The following is a 23,210-nucleotide window of genomic DNA, read 5'->3' on the forward strand; positions in this document are numbered from 1 at the left end:
TATAAGAAGATATGCGTGTATAGAATTTATATATAAGCGAGTTTCAAAAGAAGAAAGTGTTCGACCGTGTTGCAGTTAACTATTATCATCATAACCACTATAGGTCTCGTATTAAACTCGGGCAATTAACTACCAAGACAATTAAATATCACTCTGAAGAAGATGCCAAAAAGTAACGAAAATTGTAACGACACGTTATTTTTTAAGTGCACTGAAAGAAAAGATTGGCTGAATATGGCATAGCAATTTTAATTGGATGCTGCAGCAGTCAGTCTTTTCTTTCAGTGTAATAATGGCGTTAACAAGTTTTTTTTTTAAATCAGTAACGGATAACGAGAAAAAAGAACAGTTACGGTAACGAGTTACTTTTATAAAGTAACTTTACCAATCGTGGACGATAAGTAGTTACTAAACGCTTCGGTGAAATATAATCAAATTTATATCAATCAAATTTTCGGTTAATACACAGAAAGAATAGTTTTAAAGTACCTATAAAGATTTAGTTAATTTCAATCAAATTTTCGGTTAATACACAGAAAGAATAGTTTTAAAGTACCTATAAAGATTTAGTTAGATACAGATCTGAAAATAACATTTGTTGGACCATCGCTGTGAAATAATAATCTCAAACATGATAAACAATACTGTAAAAAGTTTTAATATTCTATCAACTAGTTTGGGCGTTCTACAAACATAATTATTTTAATGGTGTAACAAGATTATTTTCAATTGTGTATCTATCTAAATTTTCAGATACTTTATCAAAACCATCCTTCCCATGTATAACAAAAAAAAAAAGTAGTTTAGACAGACCAACTAAAAACGTTAATTTTACTCCTCTAAATATTACATCAATATGCTAAACAAAATACATTTGGTAGCTATATTATCAGACTTTCTTCTCAGTGTAAAATTTTTCCCAAACTATTATACTTATTTTGCCTATCTCGTGAACTCCATTTACATTTATGAGATTAAATCTTTTATTATACTTATTATCCTTATCTTCATCGTCATTATTAACATACCATTTGTTTTAAAACGAAGATATAAGCTTACGATTAGATAAAATTCAACAAACGATTCGATGATTAAAACGTTCTTTCGGCCATGGTCCGATTTAATGCGATTTAAATATATATTGATATATTCTCTGTTACGTATAATTCGGAATTTTAAAACCTAAACAATTCGTATTTTGCGCGATATCAAGCGCCGCACCAATAGGGATTAAAATACTTCAACTCTTTTTCCCCCGCGGACGAGTTTCGATTAAATAATTATCCCGGGTCGTTTTGCTTCCGGTTAGAAAAGAAGATTGCGCGGATAAAAGATTAAGTCGTTTTCCCAACCAGCCGTTAAATCGCCGCTAATCGTTGTTCCAGCACACTGACATCTGACCGACCGACCTTTTCTGTTTCAGGCCAAGTTGTTGGAGTCGTCCCACGCTTGGCTCGGCGCCTCCACCTCCAGTATAGCAGGTGAGTCCCGTTTTCGTTTTTCTCCTCTTCGTCTCGTTTCGATACGTTTCAGGAGATAATCGCCCTCTCGACACGGCCCCCAGGCCGGACGTAAACGTGGAAGCCTCCACGTTAGGCAACGCACACAAACGTAACAACGTCTGGTTGCCTATCTCTATGCACAGGGTGTCCTCAAACTTTCTTTTACCGATAGATTTACCGAAAGCAAAATTAAAATTATCAAAATAAAATCGTGGTTGCGATTTTTTATCTGCACTGAGGGTAAAGTTTTTCGTATTTGTAATTATAAAAAATTACATGGTTATTACTGCTGTAATGTTAATAATAATTATTATACTTATAATTCTATTAAAAATTACACATAAATGACAATAAATAGCACTGAAAATGACAATAAATGTAGTATCAGAAAAATAATTGCAATTAACATAATTTTACTCTATAGTCATTTTTAGGATCAATCGTACATAATAAGTATGGTATCATGTAATTATATAGTCATAAATTCCAAAAACTTTTCTTTCCGTGTGGCGTATAGTTCGTAAATGTAGTTTAAATATATTCAAAGAAAGTTTTATGTTATCATGGAAATTTGAATAATGCTAGTATAATGAAAAAACATGCAATATAAGATTGTTTCTTTTCTTTACTCTCTCTCTCTCTCTCTCTCTCTCTCTCTCTCTCTCTCTCTCTCTCTCTCTCTAATGTCGCATATATACATATTTTTTGAAATTTATCTTCAGTTTTAATCAGTTATGAGACATAGAAGTTCCATCTATCGTTAAAGGAAAGTACAATTGATTGAAGACACCCCGTATAACCTGTTTCGCGACATCTATAAAAGACTTCGCATTCCTCTTCTACAATATCTGTCGCATTATCTGGCGCTTGTATCTGTCGAACGAATTCCGACGATCGGTTTCCGTAGTAAGTAGTGGCGCAACGACCGATCATCCCTTCCGAGTTCGAGTGGAGATTTCCTGTTCTCGAGTATCCCTCGAGCATCCTTCGAGGGCCGTTGCCCGATTCGCTTCGCTCCATTTTCAAGTTCATGGTCACGTTGTTCCGTACAGTTGAATCATCAGCTTTGTGTACGTGACAAAAACCTCGTCCTAGAAACGACGACACTGATCGTCTCCCAATTTCGTGCTTTGCCTTTCGCGGGGATGGAACATCCGTCGCTATTTGTAAATCAATATCCTATTATTTACCCTCTTTGCCTCTTCAAATGCTATTTGTGGACGATAAGGTTCCTGGAAGCATGGCCGTCGTCGTCGTTGACAACCACGGGAGGTGGCAACACGAGAGAGGTCGCGATGTTGAGTTATACGTGGTAACCGAACAATAATAAAATAAAGGGAGGAACGCGAGCCCGACAATAATAAAGCGCGGGAATGCGTTTTGCTTTAATATAGAAAGCAATTTAGATAGACGATGCGGGTAGCGGACGCCGGTTAATAGCAGCGATAACATGCCCGCGATTCGCAAGCGAAAGGTTCAGGCGTCTAACCATTGCGCGCCATCGATCGCGGCTATATGCCACTTAAATACAAGTTTCCATTTGTGAAATCTTTGGATATCGCACTAGAAACAAGCATTCGTCAATTTTTACCGGTACTTTAATCCGTGAGTCGAAGGACGATATTAAGTGACAGGTGCAATAAAATATTCGAACTTTTAAATCAGCGATTGCATATTCAAGAGATTGATTGAGAAGTATTTATGATTTCGTATAATTGTGTATTTACGTATATTCTATACGTAGTGCTCGAAGCTGTGAATATACTAAAAAAAGAATTTTTCAGATTTGTGTCTATAATTACATGTTATCATAATTATGGTAATATTGTGGTAACATGTTATATTGTTAATAAAAATAACTATGTATAGTTTTTTAACAATTTTTAAAAATTATTATTATCATATAAATAATAATAAGCAAATGTTAAGAAAATAGTTATACTGGAATTGCGATTGTACTTGCCAGGTAAAAATGTTTTTTTATTTCCCAGCCATATCTTGTGCGACACTTTACTTTAGTAACACTTGAAATTTTTCTGCCTTATAGTATTTTGTAATAATAGAGAATTATATAATAAATATAAATTAATTATTACTAATATTATAACAGCAATAATTATAAATCCCTAACAATTATTTTAGTCAATTATAATCACAAATACTTTTTCTCTCAATGTATGGGGAACTCTGGTTGCTCAAAGGCAGGTTCAAATAAATTTTCCCAGCCGTATTCTTCGTCTCCGAGCCCTGATTTGTCGTAGTACATACGCTCGAGCGTAAATGCGCATAAACGCACATAAACGTCGCAATATGCGTCTCGAATTGATCCCTTGTGCCGTGCGTGCGTGCGTGCGTGCGTGCGTGCGTACGTGCGTGTTTAAGCGTATACTGAATGCGTGCGTAGGCGCATATCCCCCTCTCGGTTCGCTTAAATCATTTTCTTCGATTACTCCTTGACTTCCCATGAGACGCGGCCGCTGCCGCCGGCTATTTGCTTCTTTTAACGATCGTGCTTATTTATTCCGCGCTTTTCTCGTCCGCGACGAGAACGTTTCTTAAAGCGAACATCGGGTTTCCACTTTCGCTTCGTGCTTACCACGGAAAAATGAGTAGTTTAGAATTTCCAAGATTTAAATACCCTTACTCGATATGATTTTCTTGTTAACGTTATCAGGGATTGAAAGTATAGCAATCCCGTACCTTTATCGTTGCTTTTTATAGCAACGATTTGATAATAATGTTGCAACTTTTTTTTACTGTAACGATAATTAACTAAACACTGAGGATGCGACTTTGAAAAGTAACTGCCACTATATTACGTATTATTGAAAAATAAATCATTTGTTATATTGACTTGTAACGCGTTACAAGTACACTCTAAAAAATAGCGGTGTTTTAACACTAATATTTTTTAGGATGTAACGAGTAAAAGTAAAACTCGTCATAAATAATATTTTATTTAGTAACGAGTAACTTTTCTGTTACAAGTAACAATTAACTTTTCCATCTCTAGTGTTACCGTTGCTGCCATAAAAAAAAATTTTTACCGTTTTTACCAAATTGTGATAATAAAGTAACGATAAAAAGTTACAAGGAAACGCGTATTTCCCTTTCCTAGGCAATATTCATTTCGGAGTCGAGGGACTTGGACAGTTGAAAACGCGCTATTTCTACGTCTCGGTTGTAGACATATTTTAACCCTTCACCACAGCCATACGGAATTTTGTACCTTCTGTCTGTCAGCAATCTAGGCTTCAGTGCAAAGTTTCCACTGTTCCAAAGTGATTGAAAATCTGAAAAAAATCTTGCGTACTTGTGAATATTTTAACAACGAATTTTTTTACTAAACGCGGAAGGAACGACTTTACTGATGAAGTAAATTTAGGTATAGATAGATACAGATCTGGAAATATGTTGACTAAAATGTTATTTTCAGATTTTGAGACACTTGTCTTAAAAATCCAACTTGGCGGGTGGAGCGTTAAGATTTTTGGAAAAAATGTCATTGATTTACTGACAGAGAGAGGAGAGGATAAACAAACGTTCGTGCTGTCTGTGAGCATGGATCATAGACTCTTTGCTATAAATTAAAAGATTGAGAATTCCTCCCGACGGTACACGTCCCAATGAGGCGACTCGGTAATCAGATTAATATTTAATCTACACGCGCCTTTTGAGGACGCAATTGCCCAAGAACGATTGTTCGCTTAGCCGCGATTGTCCGCCTGGTGAACGACGATTTGCCAATCCGAGAGAAAATGCTCCGCGCAAAACTACAGGTTGCACGTGCACCGCGTGGCAAAACGCCATTGTATGATAATATTATTCGACGCGATTATTCCCAGCCCGGATTTAGCCACGACACCATTACACGCGATACGTGTCGATTTTTTTCCTTTCTTTTTTTGATCCACTGGCTATCATTCCCGGCGCGCGGCGGTTGTGGAACGATCGATTCGCACACGAAACGAGATTATTCATATTTCTATGCAATCGCGGATTGTTATACTGAAAGAAAGCGACTTGCGGGTTTTTCTATTTTTTTTTTTTTTCCTATTCATTTATTTCCTATTCCCTTCATGCCGAAACGATGTATATTAAGCAGTTTCGGCGCGGTGGTGCTTAAAATATCCATCTATATACGCGGGGAAATGGCAGATCCGCGATGGAAATACCGTTTAATTAATTTACAAAACGTGCGAATTCACGCCGCGACGAGAATAAAATAAAATCTGGCTTGTCGCGAAGAGACCTATCATCATTTCCCGTCCGCGATAACGCGATAATTATAACGACGTTAAATTTCTTCCTGCGTAATTGCGCGCAGTTCGTGAACCAGAAATCGGTGCGGCGGCGCGGTGCCGCGACACCGCATAAATCGCCCCGGCCCCGACATGAGTGACGTTAACTGCTGCTAACACGCGTGGGTGTGACGCGCTCTGTGGACCACACAGTGGCCCGCAGTTCCCGCTTCTCCCTTTCGCCCTGCCCTCGTCTTCTCGTCGGCTCTTTCGCTTCAAGTTGATCGGCAACGCACTGGTTAATGCAAACGACTAAAGGGATAATTACAATGCAATTATAATAATTGCACCGTATAATTATCGACAATTACGACAGCGACACGTGTAAAACGATCATTAAATATCGACATGTTTTTATTTCAAGCCGATCGCTTAAAGTCTACTTCGTAAGGGTCCTTCGAGAAGGGTCTTCTCTCCGTCAATCCCGCGATGCTCTTTTTAAGTTACCGCTGCCACCTCCTTGTTTTTTAGTGTTGTTAAATTATTTTGATTGCTTACTCGGGACGAATGAATCTTGAGAGCCTCGTAAAATTCGTACTCGATGTGATATATTTTTCCTCGCGAGTGCTCCGCCATATATTCTGCTCCTATTTTCGTTTACTTGCCACCTCCCAGGTTTCGTGCTTTCTTTTCATTAGCAAGCTGCGTTAATCACTTATTTAGTCTGTACGGAAAAAATAGCACAGCAATATAATTTTTAATTATAAATTATATATAATATGTATAATTTCTTAATCCTTTATAATTAATAATTGCGTGCACTCGGTAAAAAACATTTCAGTAGTATATTTCGTCTTTCGTTCCTATTCTCTTCCTGAAGCTTTTTATTTATCGCTGACTCTTTCATTTGTTTTCGCACTTGTGCTATACTAACTGTTTTTTGCTTCATGAATTTTACGAACTACTTTAAAGAATCCTCTGCATGTTTTCTAACCCTGTTTCATAAATATTGATAATTATCATCTTCTCTTGTATATAACAAACATACTCCACCTGCTGTTCTATCGGATGTTTACGCTAAAAGGACACCCGAATATATAGAATAACGCAGAACAAAGCAAAAGTGAAGGAGATAAAAGAGAGAGAAAGCATCAAGGTGCGCGATTTTCAATCTTCTCTAGGTGCGGCTTTTCCGCGCGGTCCTCAACGCGAAAAATTAAAAGTCGAGAAACGAGGCTTGGAAAGTCGAAAAGAAACCGCTGACTATTTTCTAGCTGACTATACAACCCTGCTGAAGCTGAAGGCGCCCACATGGACGCGGCACGATCTCCAGGAAGCGATCGAGGCCGTGGTGACCCAGAAGATGCGCTTCACCCAGGCATCCACCAAATACGGTATCCCGAAGGGCACTCTCTACGACAACATCCTCGGCAAGTCCAAGAGGATGATGATCCTTGAAGAAACCGCCCTCGACCCGAGCGAGGAATCAGCAGTGCTCGAATTCTGCTGCGACATCAGCGTCAGTCCGTACAATCGGCGTACGAAGAAGTCTCTAAATGCGATATTGAATTTTGTGGAGCGTCTCAGGCGGAAGCACGACCCCGGCTTCATGTTCACCGGACTGTCGGGCTTCCGCTGGTGGTGGGCCTTTTGCAAGAAGCACTCGATAGTCTCGCTCTATATCAACGACGAGAACGAGAACGGTGCCGATTCCTCTTAACGCTCGCCGGTCCACCGAATGCTATATTAAAATTGATCGCGGAGAAACATGGTTTTGAAAGGCCGTTGGAAAGAATAAGTATCTCTCAGATTTCGTGCGATTTGAATTTCATTTATATTGATGTTATTCCCTTAATTTTTCTGTTCTTTCCGTGTACAGATATACAATATTCGCAAACGATTTTGTCTTTGAAATTATAAGTGAAAATTTGCTTTGTCTCTTTTCTGATTCGGTAAACGTTCGGTCTTTACAACGACGTTGATTCTTATTAATCCTTCAGAGTGTATTGGACACACTTAATCATAAATCTCTTTATCGAACAATTCAATTTTGTTTATGTTACCTTTGGAAAATTTGGATTTTTATTAAAATATACTTAGTATATATTTTTTATGTCATTCCGATTCTTAGAAATTAATTAATGCCTTCTAATTAACATAAATTAAATGGATTTTACAGACCCAGTAACTGTGTTACAAATTTTGGTGTCATTTCCGAAGGATTAAGTAGAATTGCGCGAAAATGTAATCTAAAGTGTTATTCCGCCGTGTCTTTCTCTCGATTGTCGCGACTGCGAGACTCGTCAGCCGAGAATGCGGCGGTAGTCTCTTTGCCTTGCGGATGAGAAATGAAGAAAAATGTGGAAAATTTAATGTCCCAGAGACAACGAGTTCATTCAGGCGACATTAAGGCAAAGGGAATACAGTAAGTTCAGTCGGATTTCCAGGGGCATGCCGTCGGACGCGACGCGTCATGCAACCTTTATTCGTCTCTCCGGTCGGAGATGCATTCTCGGGTTATAAAAAAAAAAAAGGGAAAAACAACTTAAAGGTGACCGGCGCGTTCTAATAAGAGACGGCACTGTGCGATGTCACGTTCGATTATACATATCCTGAGATTAAGTACGATTTCTTTAAATCCACTTTTTTAAGAGTTTCGATTACGAGAATCCTTATAAGGATGAAATAAAAAATAAAAACATCTTGACGCGCGAAACATCTTGAAATACCGGACACGTTTGAACACTTTCGCGATCGCTGTCCTCCTCTGCCTTCCTTTTTATCTTTTTTGATCCACTTGTATGATTCCTCCGGAGCATGCGCCGCGCGGTACCGACAATCGACGCGCAATCCGTAGACTTCAACGCGGAAAATCGCTGCACAAGCAAGGTCGCGGCAAAGAATTTGCCTGCTAATTGAAAATCGAACGTCGCGTTCGCGTCGCGTGCCCGCGCGAAATGATAACGCGGTAAAATCGGGTGGGGGCTTTAATCGGCAAAAAAATATCTACGTTCGATTAAATTTAATATCCATCAGAATCGATTGCATCAACGGCGATTAGCGCGGTTATTCCCTCGCGACAATATTCTCCGATCCTTTTTCCCTCCGGTTCTCCAGCGCTTCCGAAGTAATAGAATTTCCATGACATATTATACAATAAGAGGACTTCACGTTAATTTATTTGCGGATAACTCGATTCGTATTGAGAACGTACGCGAGAAATATTTATACTAAAAGGGAGCGAGAGACAGGATAGAGATGCATTCGACGTTAAGCTTTTATGAAAATTTCCACAATTAATTGTAACAAAAGTGTAACGCGCGTTAATTTATCGTAACCTCCAAGTTATAAATAAGAAAAAGAAATACAGCGACGCAGAAGTGTTTTCGAACGTGTCGCGTCAATTTCGGGAGCGCTCTCTTGCGAGTCGCATTCTTGCAAGTCATACTTGGGAATGATTTAGTGTATAATGACTTTAGTGCCTTCCACTCATCTCCGTCTTCCACGTAATTTAATCGACGAGCATGCACTCAGAGAAAAGACAATGGCAATAAAATGACAACCATGATGAGGGTATTTATACAAGTTTTACGTGTAAAATTATACGATTGAATGAACTAAAGTTTTATATAATTATTCAACTACGCGTACGTTAATTGAACACGTGAAGCTTGTGTAGTTTGTCAGTTTTGTAGTAACTGCTAACATTTTTCTCTGACTGTATAAGGCCGAGAGATATACACTCGGCTCTCTTCGTATGTACTACACATTGTACATATTTTCCGATCGCCATGTGTATGTATATTCCAACTCAACGGGACCAAATTATCACCGAGATCGTTGTTGATGCTCACGATATTGTCGTAACTAGACATATATTTTCTACGAGTTTTATTACTAGCGGAACATTTGTTTAAGTTATTAGCGTTGCCATGTTACGCATCTTGTATACTCGCGTCTTTTCGCTGCCGACAATAACCGCGAGATAGTTATCTCTATAGTACATTAGGATCATGGCGAAGAGAAAGGCGATTCTCTATAATAAGAAAGAGCGCGCGTTTTCTGCTAACATTCCAAATCTGCCTAATGGATAATCGCGTTTATGAAACGAGCACACATCCGTTCCCTGTTAAAGCGAGGCATTGTTTGAGGCTAAGGAAGATTAGAAAGACGATTTAGGAACGTGTGGAGAGCAAATGAATGAAGGAAGTATGCCGCCTACTTGCGAAAGTCGATCTAGTGGTGCGATAAATATTCAATCAACGAACAAAAATGTTTCACAGCACGTACCGTCTATAATAACGCGCGAACGTAATATTATTATAAGTTTGTAATGGTCGCGCGGCTATGCCGGTTATTTAATGGCAATATAAATAGTACGGACGTAATGCGCAAAAGGAATAGTCGCGGATAAAACGTAATGAAAGTAGAGCAAAGCGGCGAACCGTATAAAAGAGAGGCATATACATCTAAATATATATACGAGTATATCGGCTCTGAATTTGTCGACACGCGACTCAAGTAACGTGTTACGTTAAATCGCGATAAAACGGAAGATCGTTATTCGACCTAGCTGATACAAGAATTCGTCCGTAAAAATAACACGCGGCGGCATGTTTTTACAAATACGCACAATTTCGCTCGAGGGATTAAACCGAAATCAAATTCGTTGTAATTGCGAACTGCACTGGGAGAAAAATATTATTTGATATCTGTGATTGTGTAATTGGTGGTGAAATAATTATGCTTAGAAGCTCCATATTTATAGTTATTACTGCTACGATATTAGTAAGAATAAATATATTTATAGTTCTATGTACCAAGAAATAAATGATCCCGAAAACGACTATAAATTTATAGTTACTTTTGGACCATTTATTTTTTGGTATATAATTCTATGAATATTGTTGATACGTTTAGTAGAAAAATCTCAGCATTGCGAGTATTGTAAGATATTTTGATTAATTCTTACACTTATAGTTCCTTAATGGATAAATTACATATTGAGGAATTTCAATATTTGCAAAGCTGCTTTTTCTGTTAAATACAGTCATTATTCTTACTAACATTTTACGGTAATATAATAATTAAAAAACTCTCCCCTCCGCTTAGCCATAATTATTTTACCGTGCAGTTATAGTTGCAAAATCAAACACTTTTTTCAACGTGAAACGCAATATCTCGATATAATAACTCTCTGAATAAACATTAGCCTCGAAATGGTTGACGGTGAAAACTTTTAGGGGCATACCTTCCTCGTGCGTTTAGCTTTTCGTTTGCAAAAAAATCTCATTCCATGACGCACAATACTTGACGGCGCGACGACGAGAGGAATGATATTAGATTATACTACCACCACCGGAGCGTGTCGCGGGACAGGACGGTGGACACGATATTTTTATCGGCATCGGTGCGCTCGGGGCGAAAAAGAACGACTCAATTACGCGCGCGGAGAACAGGACGTGGACGTTAACAGGGTACGCTTTAGCCGACTTTTTGCGGCAATTATTGACTGCAACTGACGTGTACACGCGCGTCACGTCGCCGAGCATCGTGAGCAATAAGCAACTAATATCCAGCAATTATCAACACGCGGTAATTAACGTCAAAAGCCATTCGCTCGGCTTTTCTCCGAGAAAGAACGTATAACGCCGCTAATTTCACCCGATAAAGACTCGGAGTCAGATTTCAAGATAACTCGCTAAATAAAAAAAAAAGGATGCTGGATAGCGAAAATTACCTTAATACAATATTATCGTTATCTTATAGTAAAGAACGATGTACAACGAGCGTCGATCGAAATAATTCCGCCGCAAAAGTCGTCTAAGCGTACCTTTACGTTATCGTTCGCGTCCGTAAATTCGCTCTCGGTAAACCCATGAAACAAACCGGCGCGCGAGACGCCTTCTCCTTCGACGTTGGCGCACTTCTCGCGTCACATTATCGTCGATCGTCGCCCCCAGGGGGGCGACTTGCAGCTCGCGTATTTACGAGCGGCGCGTTAATTGAATCCCGGCGAGAACGATGTAATATTATACCGGTGTTATCGCGCGTCCGCTAAAAGTGCGACACGCCGAGTGGTAAGCGAGAGGCGCGCTCGCAAACGCAGGGTGAAACAGGGAGAGAAGAGTGCGAGAGAGGAGAGAGAATTAAGTGTGAATGAACGGTATTAAAATAGGCGTGCGCGCGACATTCCCGCGATAAAGTATCGAAAGTAAAGGCGAGATATCTCACGACGGGACCGTAAACCGGGGCCGCGTTACGACTCTGCTACCGCCTTGGAGATAATCACACAACAAGATTGTAATCCCGCGGTATCCACGAGCGGTCGAGGACGATTCCTCACCGGTGCGTTGATAAACGACTTCCCGGGGAAAAAATGTTTTGTATATAATTATATAAATGGACATATTTTATATATAATTTTTTATAATTTTATATGTAATTATATATAATTACATATAAAATAATTATATAAAAATATATATAATTATATTCAATTATATGTAATTATATTATACATAATTTTATATAATTATATATAAAACGTTTTTTCTCCCAGGTTGGTCCAGATCCCAAACAAGAGACGTTGCGTAACGTCATTGAACGCGCGACACGAACGAAAGCGACACGTTACGATGTGTCGTTCCACATGAAAGATTGTCTCGCGAGAATCTTCCTCGGTCGAAGCGAGAAAGTCTTTACTCGCGACTCCGTTAGCAGCTACATTCCACGAAAGCGATGAGTAACCACGAAAGGAGAAAATGTACTTAGTGCCTTCTTAGTCAAAGATAACATGAGGAAAAATGATCGCATGTAATTCAGCCGTTAATCCTTCGGAACTGATGTTAAGATCTGTAACACAGTTACTGATGGTAGGTCTACAAGACTTCATTTAATACAATGAATAAAATTAATTAAAATGCACTAATTCATTTCAAGGAATATAAAATAAAACATAGTAATTTGTATAAAAAAATAATTAAATATCTACCAAATTTATTATTTAACCCTTCTCGTCTGCAATCTGCGGCTTTTTGGTCCAGCTCAATTTTTTTTGTTTTTTTAGATCTTTAAAAAATATGGACAAATTCAGTTACTTTTTAACATTTATTGTATTATCAAATAATGTTTAACTTACACGTTATTGAAACGAAATGTTAAAACTATATTTAGTAAAAAAAATTGGAAAATAAAGAAGAGAGTAAAATTTTACTTTTTGGTCAAAGAAGATCTGAATTGCAAACGGAGCGTGAATGACAATAATTTAAATTTATAAGTGTAACGTAAAGTTAATAATTGAATGGATCGACGGTAGGCCCACGTCAGTTCCGAAGGCGGTTATGTGGTTCAAGTCACCGGATATCGTCACTCGTCGTTGGACATTCGAACGGTATTATAACACGAAACGGGGATTTGGCGTCAAATGCGCCGCGAGAATGCTGGTCTAAAAATAGTCCGACTAGCCGCGCGCGCGTTTTACCGATGAATTGTATTAATCATCAAATTGGTTAGGAGGCTTAATTAGACCCAATAACTTAACTATCAAATAATTGTTGCGAATTGAGGCCGGTCATACGTGCCATACGCGAACGGCGGAAGTCAACTGTAAATGTGTCGCCGCGCCGGACGTTTCTTTCACCCGTTACCTCGCTTTAGGTCCCCCGCTCTTTTCGCGTCACCAATTTCTCTCCGGTCGATTAAGATTCTCTTATTTGATAAATTTTTCCACACGCGACGCTGAAAAATACGTCAAGGAGACTCTAATGCGTTATAACAGTATGTGATATATCGGGCGCCAAGTGACGTGTACTCTTTATTGCGAGTTGCCTGATCGGACACGATGATATTATTATAATAAAGCAATTATAAGTGAATTAATGATTAATCAAGTTATTACATTTTCGCGTTACGTAATACCAGATGTGAAACGTCTGATAATTTAAGTGGAATTGTGTTCGATTTGATTTTTCGATTTGATTTGGTTAATAAGGCAATGAGCGATAAGGAGTTCAAATTACTCCGGAATGTAAACGAATTTTTTGAATAACCAGCGATACAGGATGTGTGTTCTAAAGCAGTATGTAGATTGTCTTACTATGCGATGTTTACTATGCGTTCCCGATTTCTTAAGTTGAGACGTGCTCTCAAGTAAGTTACATTCCATGTTTCTACAAAAACCACTTCGCGACGCAATAATTCTTGATTCGTTTTAATATTAAGTAAAAAAAAGGTTTAATGTTAAGTAGCATTAATAATGACACGCGTTGACGTTAACCGCGATGCGATGTTTTATTCCGTTTAACGACGATTCTCCTAATGTTCTGTAACGATTGTACGGCGAATGGCAATACAATCGATATTTGGGTTTCACCTAGAAAGACGTAAATTCCTTAGATTTACTTTACCACACTCGCGCGTACACGTACACACACACACACACATATAACATATACCTGTCTTTCTTAAGCGCCGTTTTCTAGGTGACTCCGCCCACGTTCAAGGTATAAACGGCAAGATGCACCTGCGTGCATCGAGACGAGCAGATATCGATTCGATATAAAACTTGCACACAGTGCAGAATCGTATGCGCGACAACGATTCGTTTTCCCTCCTCTCCGTTTTGATCCCGATCGATGGATCGATCGCACGCGGATTGAGGGTTTCGCGAGAGTTCGCCCGTCAACTGAACGTGTGTTAGACGAGCGTGATGGACGATCAATTAATAAAAGAATCATGCAATAATGAGAACATTTATTCACCCTGAATCCCTTACCTTCGCCCCTTTATTTCCTTCCCGTTCTTAAACTGGTCGACCGTTTCGACTAATAGCTGCTTTTCTGTGTTTTCTCTTTTCCACGGGGGGCGTTTACTAGCAGACAGCTACCAGTACCAACTGCAGTCCATGTGGCAGAAGTGCTGGAACACCAACCAGAGTCTGGTGCATAACCTGCGCTTCCGGGAACGTGGACCCCTCAAGTCTTGGCGGCCAGAAACTATGGCGGAGGCGATCTTCAGCGTATTGAAGGAAGGGCTCTCCCTCAGCCAAGCGGCAAGGTATGTTCTCAAGCATATTTTTGCGAATTTCTTCTTCCAAATATTTTAATGCACACTGAGAGAAAAGTATCCTAAATATAAATAAATAATTATTTGAATATGCCAATTTTAAACATTTACTTACAGTACATAATATTTACAGAAAATATTTACATAAAATTAATGATTGTTAAATCAAATCAATGTTTTTTGTTCCAAATAAATATAGCTTTATATTTAATAAATACTTATAAATGGCACTATTCAAATAAATGACTTATTAAAATTTAGTATTCTTTTCAATACATTAATACTAAAAATGCAGGCATAAAAAGGAATTAAAGTATTAAACAACACGTTTTATAAATTAGAGAGCGGAACAAAATGAGCAGAATCAAAATTCAAATATTTTTATTCGTTCCGCATTTTTTGTTAAAATGTTATCAAAAAGAAACAAATTTATTTCGCTAACTTTAAAGACAAACGATATGCTACACCTTAAGTCAATGTTCAGAATTATAAATCTTGGACAACACTGCATTGAATCGTTATACATATATCTCATTAATCTCTAGAACATGATAAGACATTTATTTGAAAGAAAGAATCGCGTTAAAAAATATCCCAGTAAAATTAAATACACCGCAGTACGGGCTATCGGACGCATGTAATATTAATCGATACAACATATTAATCTTAAAAATATTCCAACGTCCAACGTTGTTTTGTAAAAATTATTTATCTAATTTAATTGCACTTTTTTACTGCATTACGTGTAATATATTAATACCGGCTGATATAAAACGCGTTAACTTAAAAAATAAATCGAGATGTCTCCGATGTATATTGCAAAAATAATTAATTTACTCGCAATATATATCATTTTCCGTATACGACGCGTACACCGTTCGTGTGTATCCGCACGATGGAACCAATAATAAAATTAATAATATATTCCACGCGCAGTTGCATAAAACTTTGGTGCGTATCATTTAATATTAACACCCGAGTAATGAAATGCGTTAATATAAAAATTAAAGAATTATTTTAATTGCTTATCCCAAGAGTTCGTCCCGCGCGCGCCGCGTTCTTCTAACGTTAATAATTGATACGCGAAAGATAAATATTTTATGCGAGCTTATGCCACGCCGTTGTTTCCTCTGTGCGCGCCAACTCACGCAATGTATCGGGTAAATAGTTAAAATTGTTATATAAATGTCTTATGATGCGGCGCGTACAATAGAACCGGGTTATTACGCAATGAAAAATTCCTGGAAATTATCCTGCATCAAGCGTACCTTATCGCCGCCGTATTTGAATCATGCTAAATAATCATCCGATCTACTCCGCTCAAAGCGGCTTGCTTTAAAATCATTTGCGCGGCGGACGTCGTAAAGCCTGTATCACGTTTGCGTAACAACGTCGACTCGCCGTTAAAGGGATTTCTTTTAATTCGCGTACAAAGCGACTCAATAAAGCACGACTTTACGAGCTGCGAGCGATAATTTTTACGATAATCGATTCGACGATCGATAATGCTTTTCCAAATGCTTCCCGCTGCAGCGCAACACGGCTCTACTGCCATTTCATAAATGTCTATTTGATCTACAAAAGTGCTTCTTATTTTAATGAAATTTTATTGATATATTTTAATGTCATGATATATTCTATAAACATTGATATATCTATACTTCAATTGATATATATGATATATTATATATGAGCAAACGAGACGACGAAGTATGACAATAATCGCGCAGATAAAATACGAGACGAGCGATTCTCTCGTTGTTCCTCGCGAAGAGTTCTACGTTACTTCGTTAAACGTACAATGTCATCGCCAGTACCTATTCCCCACGCGATTGCATAATTTCGAGAGATTGCATAATTTCCATCGTCATGCATTCAAATATGTTCCGCTGAATCTTTCATTCTTCGTCGGTATAATAAAATTAATATAAATTAAAATGAAATTACGTAATGAAATGGGATAAACACATAAAATAGTATTAAAATATACGAACGAGCGGGATAGAATAGCTAAAGTTAATTAAGAGTACGTAACGTAATGCGATGTAAGATACGTGGTGGAGCTGAGCAAAGCTATAAATTATGTTGATTATAATTATAAGCTACAAATTATAATTGTATCCCGCTTCTCTACCTTTCAGGAAATACGATATCCCCTACCCGACGTTTGTCCTGTACGCGAATCGAGTGCACAACATGCTGGGTCCTAGCGCCGACGGCGGGGCTGGTAAGTATTACTTGCCATTTTCAGTATCCTCTGAAAATCCCTGAGGGGGGTAACCACTAGTTGAAATATTGTCCCGCAGATTACATGATTTCATTTAATTTCATACGACTTCATCTGATGACAAGTCATTTTCTTATATATATATAAAGTCATTCGGTAAAGTAAACGATTTTATCTAATATTACACAATTATTTCTCGTAGTTGCATACGTAATTATTGGATTATACACTGGAATTTTTCATATGAATTTTATAATGACTTCGTGGAACTGTCCCACGATTACATTAATTGTAAGCGATTATTCCTTCGAAAATGCCCCTCGCTCCTCGATCAACAACGGTTGCGTTCAGCAGAGAAAACTAATCAATGAGTGCTCAGTGATTCTTTAATATGATTAGGTCCTACACTCAGATCTAGCGAAGAACTTAAAACCGCAACTACATTAAAGAATCACTGAGAGCTCCATTGATCAGTTTTCTTTGCTGAATGCAGCCAATGGACGCGTTCAGCGGACTCAACAGTGAGCGTCCGCTGCTATTAATGTATTTTTCTAGATCTAAATGTCTGATTGGATGATCTAGAAGAATACACCAATAACTGCAGCGAGCACTCAATTGTTGAGTCCGCTGAATGCACCCGTTGCGTCTCTCAAGGATGAGAGCAAAGACAATGCCAACAACCGGATCGAGACGCAGCGGATTATTATAACAACGGAAAAAACGAGAACCGCGATACGAATGGCATGTCAAAAAAGATGACAAAGAATTTATAATGAGTGCACAAAGTATTCATACAACAGAGAGATGTATCCTTAGAAAAAACCTTATTTTTAGGAATTAAATATTAATTATAATAGTAATTATTATTAACAAAGAGAATACAATAAAATTTCTCAAAATTATGTAAAAAGATATGTATATATTCAAAAAATGATAAAAAATATATTATTTTTATAAATTATTTTCACAAAGCTCTTTTGTTTACATTGGAATAGAACGTACTCACTGTTAATTAATGTTTATTTGCTACAAATAATGCTTATTTAAAAAAATCTCTTGTAAGAACTTTTGGTTCGAAGAACGCATTCTTTTTATACGTAGAATTTATAATTCATTAATAATACATTTCTCATTGACGAGGGCGAGATAGTGCCGATCAAATAGAATCAGCCCAGATTGTTATAACGCCGGTTGTCGGAACACGAGTGGCGAACATTGTAAAGAGAACAGCTGAAAAATTTATGTAGAATTTATGGTTTAGAAAGAAAAATCGCAACAGAAAATTTACGTTTATGCTTCAACATAAAAAAAAATATATTGTATTTTATCCCTTCACGATTTACTTTGTGAACCTGGAACAAGCTTGAAATTCCACGCGTTCAACATCGTGTGGCTCTTAAAACGTTCTTAAAACCTTGGTCCATCACGCAAAGAACTCGTTTAATGAACCGCGACGGTGTAGCTAATTGTAAATAGTTGATGAACGGTATTGGATCGGAAGAAGAATAAGCCTGAAAAGTCAATTACGTTCGTAAAAACAGCAATTACATCGTACAATTATGACCGGACTTAATATCTAATAGTAACCTTTAGTTACGCGTCATTAGCATGTAACGTCCAGTAAACACTGATCAAACGTATTATTAAGGCTTGTATTTATAGTCACGTTTCTGCTGAGAAACTCGACTAGTTTTGAGTTGGAATAGTTCAATAGATGAAAGTTGACTTGATATTCTCAACCTCATATTTGTAATTGTTATTCAAATGAGAGAAATTCGGATGTGAAGTTTGTCTTAAGACACCGCCTGAATCTTTTTTTTTTTCACGATTCAGTAGTCGAGTTTTGAAAAAAATATCCTTCATTAATTAATTAGAGGAAAAGATGATAATACATATCCCTCTTTTGTTGTGTGTAGTTTTTATTTGTTTAATTATATAGTTATTTAGTTATGTTTTATCAATAATATCAATTATTGCAAACGATAATTTTTTAAATCTAAGTTTAGTACGTATAAAATACACTTGAAATGATTAAGACAGCCCAAAAAATATGAAAAATTACTGAAAAGAAACATTATGATTTAAACTCTTTAGTTTATTTGGACTTTATGTGGGAATGAAGTCCACATAACTTGAATAGAAAAGTTTGAATATTGAGATATTATATTCAAAAGTTTCTTTTCATAAATACGTTCTTTGAGCAATACTCTTGCGTTGTTGATCCTGTTCTGAATTATTATAAGCACTTTTTTCTTGTTTCACAGATGTCTATAAGGACTTCTTAAAATTATTTTAAAATGATACCCACAAAGATTTTTACTAAAACAATGTCTTGCACGCTTTTCGTTAAAAATCTTGAGGTCTACTTGTTCTCTCGAGGTCAACTTAATATAGGAACATTAACAAAATTTAATTATCTCCAAAAATACAATTATTTAAACTTATGCTTATCTTTTTAAAATAGAAAAACAGTATTAAAAAGAATAAATTTATGGAATAAATGTGTTACTTGCGAACTTTGAGCGATGTTAAACGTGATACTGAATATCATACAAAAAAACTTCGATGTATCTTGTAAACATCCATTGCCAATAAAAAGGTTGCGCTAATCGTGGTAGCAATTATTTCATAATTCCGATATCTATCTAAGAACAAATTAAAAAGTGTTTGCGAGAGATAGTGTTAATTATAACAGAATTTTAAGTGAAGCCCATAGTAAGACAGAGCAGGTTCTACATTATCGGCTTTTCCTCTAATAAACAAACGAAAAATTTAAAAAGATATTTTTAACAGTTTGTCGTTCTGTGAACTCTTTATTTAGCGCAACATCTTTATCACGAAGATTTTCTTTCTCTCATTAATAAAGTTCAATGATTCTTTGCGTGTCACATAAAAATCTCGTCCTCGTTCTTCTTTCTCAAATCTATTCAATTTTAATTCCATGCCGAGAGAGAGAGATTACGAGACACGATTATTCTCGCGGTTCTCGAAGAAGTAAAAACGAGTAGCGGTGGTGGCAACCATCACAACCACATGCACAATCACAGAACCGATTTGCAGTGAAATGAATTCTTCCTCTTCATTGCCCTCTTTTCCTTTACCTCTCTTTCTTCTCTTCTGTAGATTTGCGCCCGAAGGGACGAGGACGACCGCAGAGGATTCTGCTGGGCGTCTGGCCAGACGAGCATATCCGCGGGGTGATTCGCGCGGTGGTATTCCGCGACGGGCACTCGCCCCACATCGTCAAGGAGGAGCCGACCACGATGTACCCCACCCTGGCGAACTACGCGGCTTGCAATGGTCCGGAAGGCGCAGTCAGTCCGGGTGCGGCAGCTGCGGCTGCGGTCGCGGCGGTCGCTCAAGGTAACATGGAAACACCAGATAAATTTCTCACTTTTTCCTTCTTTTCACCTTAACTTTTTCCGAGACCAGTGATTGACTCTTTAATTACCGGGGCGAATTGAAATGCTTGACCGTTTCATTGAAAAGCATTCCATAAACGTAAATTTATTATTGATAACATAGAAGTAACGTTACGCGTGTAATAATATTGTATAACAGTAATAATAATAATACGTATTACTATAAAGTATGTACAGAGTGATTTATATTGTAAATACATGTCGATATTTCAGAGGGTGAATACATATTAAAGTATAATTAAAGGAAATGTTCGAAGTACTCGGCTTAAGCCTCACAGACGCTTACACTGCACATTTTAGCTCTTGACTTTGATCTAAGAATATATATAGATATTGCAGTCAGATACAAAGATAAGATTAAAGAAAATTTCGTTTTTACGAAAAACTTAAAAAATTTGTTGGACTATTTTAATTAAACTTTGTGATTTTCGAAATTTTTTTGGGAAAATGCAATTTTGCCTTTAACTTTGTCCGTTCTGCTAATTCAGCCATGATATAATGAAATTCTGAAAAATGCTAATTTTTCTTTCTCAAAAATTGTTGATAAGACAATATTACTTATGCTGTCAAGATTTCAATTTCTCTACATTAATTTCGATATCCATCAGGTTTACGACACCAGATGTGCAGCATGGTGGCAGCGGCGCATTCGCAGCAACACGATATGATGGCGACGAACCTGTCGACGAGTCTGTCTACCAGTCTGTCGTCAAATCTGCAAGCGGCGATGCAGGCAAGCCAACACCACAACAACAACAACACGAGCAGTAACGCGAGCGGCCTCGGCAGCAGCAATAGCGCCGGCAACAACGGCAATTCGCCATTGAATCTCGGTCTAGCGAGCCCGGGCTCGGGTGGACCGCCCGAGAGTCCGTTGGAGAGTCCCCTGGCGAGCCCATTGGGTCCGCTGATGGATCCATCGGGCCACATACCCAGTAGCGTGGAGGTCGGCATCGGCGTGAGCGGCATGACGTACAAGCCGGCACGAAGCTTCGTCAGTCCACGCCCGGAGACTCTCTTCCAGGAGGACATCGCCGATCTGGTGAAGAGCCCCCACGGTCTCAAGGACAAGGACAAGATCCCGGTGAAGCTTGAACCGCTCACGGACTCGCGCTGCGAATAGTAAGTCATCATGGTGGCTGCGGAACGAGGAGGAGAGACGACTACATCAGCCACTGTGGGATCGTCGGCCGTGGAAGGACGAGGTGCGTCGATGATCCCGAGGGGGATCTCTCTCTCTTCGAGGCCGTCAGCGGCCGAGGACCGGTGATGCGAGCCGGGTAGACTTCTCGCGAAAAATCGAGTACTGTTCGATTCACTTTACCTCCTCTCGCGGGAGTTTATAATATATATAAACGCGACTCCGAACGTTATACGCGAGCGCGATGTATTGTGCATACGAAAATCTTAGAGGGATATTAGAGAAAAAGAGAGGCTTACAATCAAAAGAAAAAAAAAAATAATAAACTGACGGAGACACACGAGTGCGGACGAGATAGGCGAGAGTGTCGAGAATTTCTCGCCTGGGATCAGCTTCAGGGAAGAACGATCGAACGGTAGTGGACCGTCCTAGACGAGAATCGCTCGGTCGGAACCTTCGACAGCGGAAAAGCAGAAACGGAGGAAAGGAGAAAGCGAAAGAGAGTAAAAACCTTCTTCTAGCAAACATACTATAGCTATTAGGTCGCCGGCGCCTCGCGAGCGCGCCGCCACCTTTTTCCAATCTAGATAGTCGTGTCATCGTCGTGTCGTACAGACTATGTACATGTAATAAAGGTAAAAAAAAAACCCACACGTCACACACACGCGCACACGTATGAATATACATACACTCACACACATGGACACACGAGCGCGCGCCGTACATAACAAGATACACACTCGAAATTTATACCTACGCATTATACGATAACTGTACTTTTAATGCCAAATGTATAATAACTCGTAAGGGGTCGCCTACTGCCGAATGATTGATTATTCGAGACGGGTATCGAGACGAGAAAAATAAGCCGCCTCGAACAAAAGTTGCACGTTGTATTATCGAGTCCTTACACAACGTGTCATGGATCAGTTTGTGATAAACTGCTAATTTTTAGGTATTGCAAGAGAGAGAGAGAAAGAGAGAGAGAGAGAGAAAAAGTTGCTTGAAATTATTTTAAGACTATAAAAGTAAGGTTTTTCTTATTAGTGATATAACGTGAAAGTAAAATAAATTATAGAGATCGCGAAAGTAAAATAAATTACAGTCATCGCGAACTCTCATTTTCTATTTCTGTATAAATTATTCTAAGAACGTAAATCTTGCTTTTAGGGGGAAAAAAACAGATCTGGTCTTCAATTACTTATGTAAATCTATCGATAGAAACATTTTTTTAACGTATCAAACATCTTCAAAAGATGAGTCTTGCCCTTTATCTATGAATCTCTTTGTAACAGAAAATCTCAATTTCATCCGCGACGCTTTGTGCAAGAATACTATCCTTTTGACGCCAGGCAGTAAGCGACGTCACCGATATAAGCTCGATAAGTAAGGGAGATGTACAAAATTCACTATGATTGTCTACCAAGCAAGCAAACGAGCAAAAAAAGGAAGAAATTAAAGAGAGAAGGAGAAAGAAAGAGAAAAAGCGAAAGAGGTACGACAAAGTATTTAGAGACGGAGAAAACAAATTCAATGGCTTATAAAGCGAGCACACTCTAGGTCGAGATGATCGCTATAAAGTTATTAAGTATAATGATTGCCTTCCTGCCA

At 38.2% G+C, this 23,210-nt stretch overlaps 2 protein-coding genes across 2 annotated transcripts; both read left to right on the plus strand.

The window, feature by feature from the left end:
• Window positions 1-1,436: 1,436 nt before the first annotated feature.
• LOC108782181 (protein bric-a-brac 2) lies at window positions 1,437-22,681 on the plus strand. Its single transcript, XM_018550372.1, has 5 exons — window positions 1,437-1,481; window positions 14,620-14,800; window positions 16,951-17,036; window positions 20,160-20,399; window positions 21,067-22,681. Exons 2-5 carry the CDS (start codon window positions 14,649-14,651, stop codon window positions 21,579-21,581), a joined length of 993 nt encoding a protein of 330 aa, XP_018405874.1. The 5' UTR covers window positions 1,437-1,481; window positions 14,620-14,648; the 3' UTR covers window positions 21,582-22,681.
• On the plus strand, window positions 7,107-7,463 carry LOC108782037 (uncharacterized). Its single transcript, XM_018550186.1, has one exon. The coding sequence runs from the start codon at window positions 7,107-7,109 to the stop codon at window positions 7,461-7,463; it is 357 nt and encodes a 118-aa protein (XP_018405688.1).
• Window positions 22,682-23,210: the final 529 nt, after the last annotated feature.

Source organism: Cyphomyrmex costatus, unplaced genomic scaffold (assembly GCF_001594065.2).
Source record: "Cyphomyrmex costatus isolate MS0001 unplaced genomic scaffold, Ccosl1.0 scaffold97, whole genome shotgun sequence".
Taxonomy (NCBI): Eukaryota; Metazoa; Arthropoda; class Insecta; order Hymenoptera; family Formicidae; genus Cyphomyrmex; species Cyphomyrmex costatus.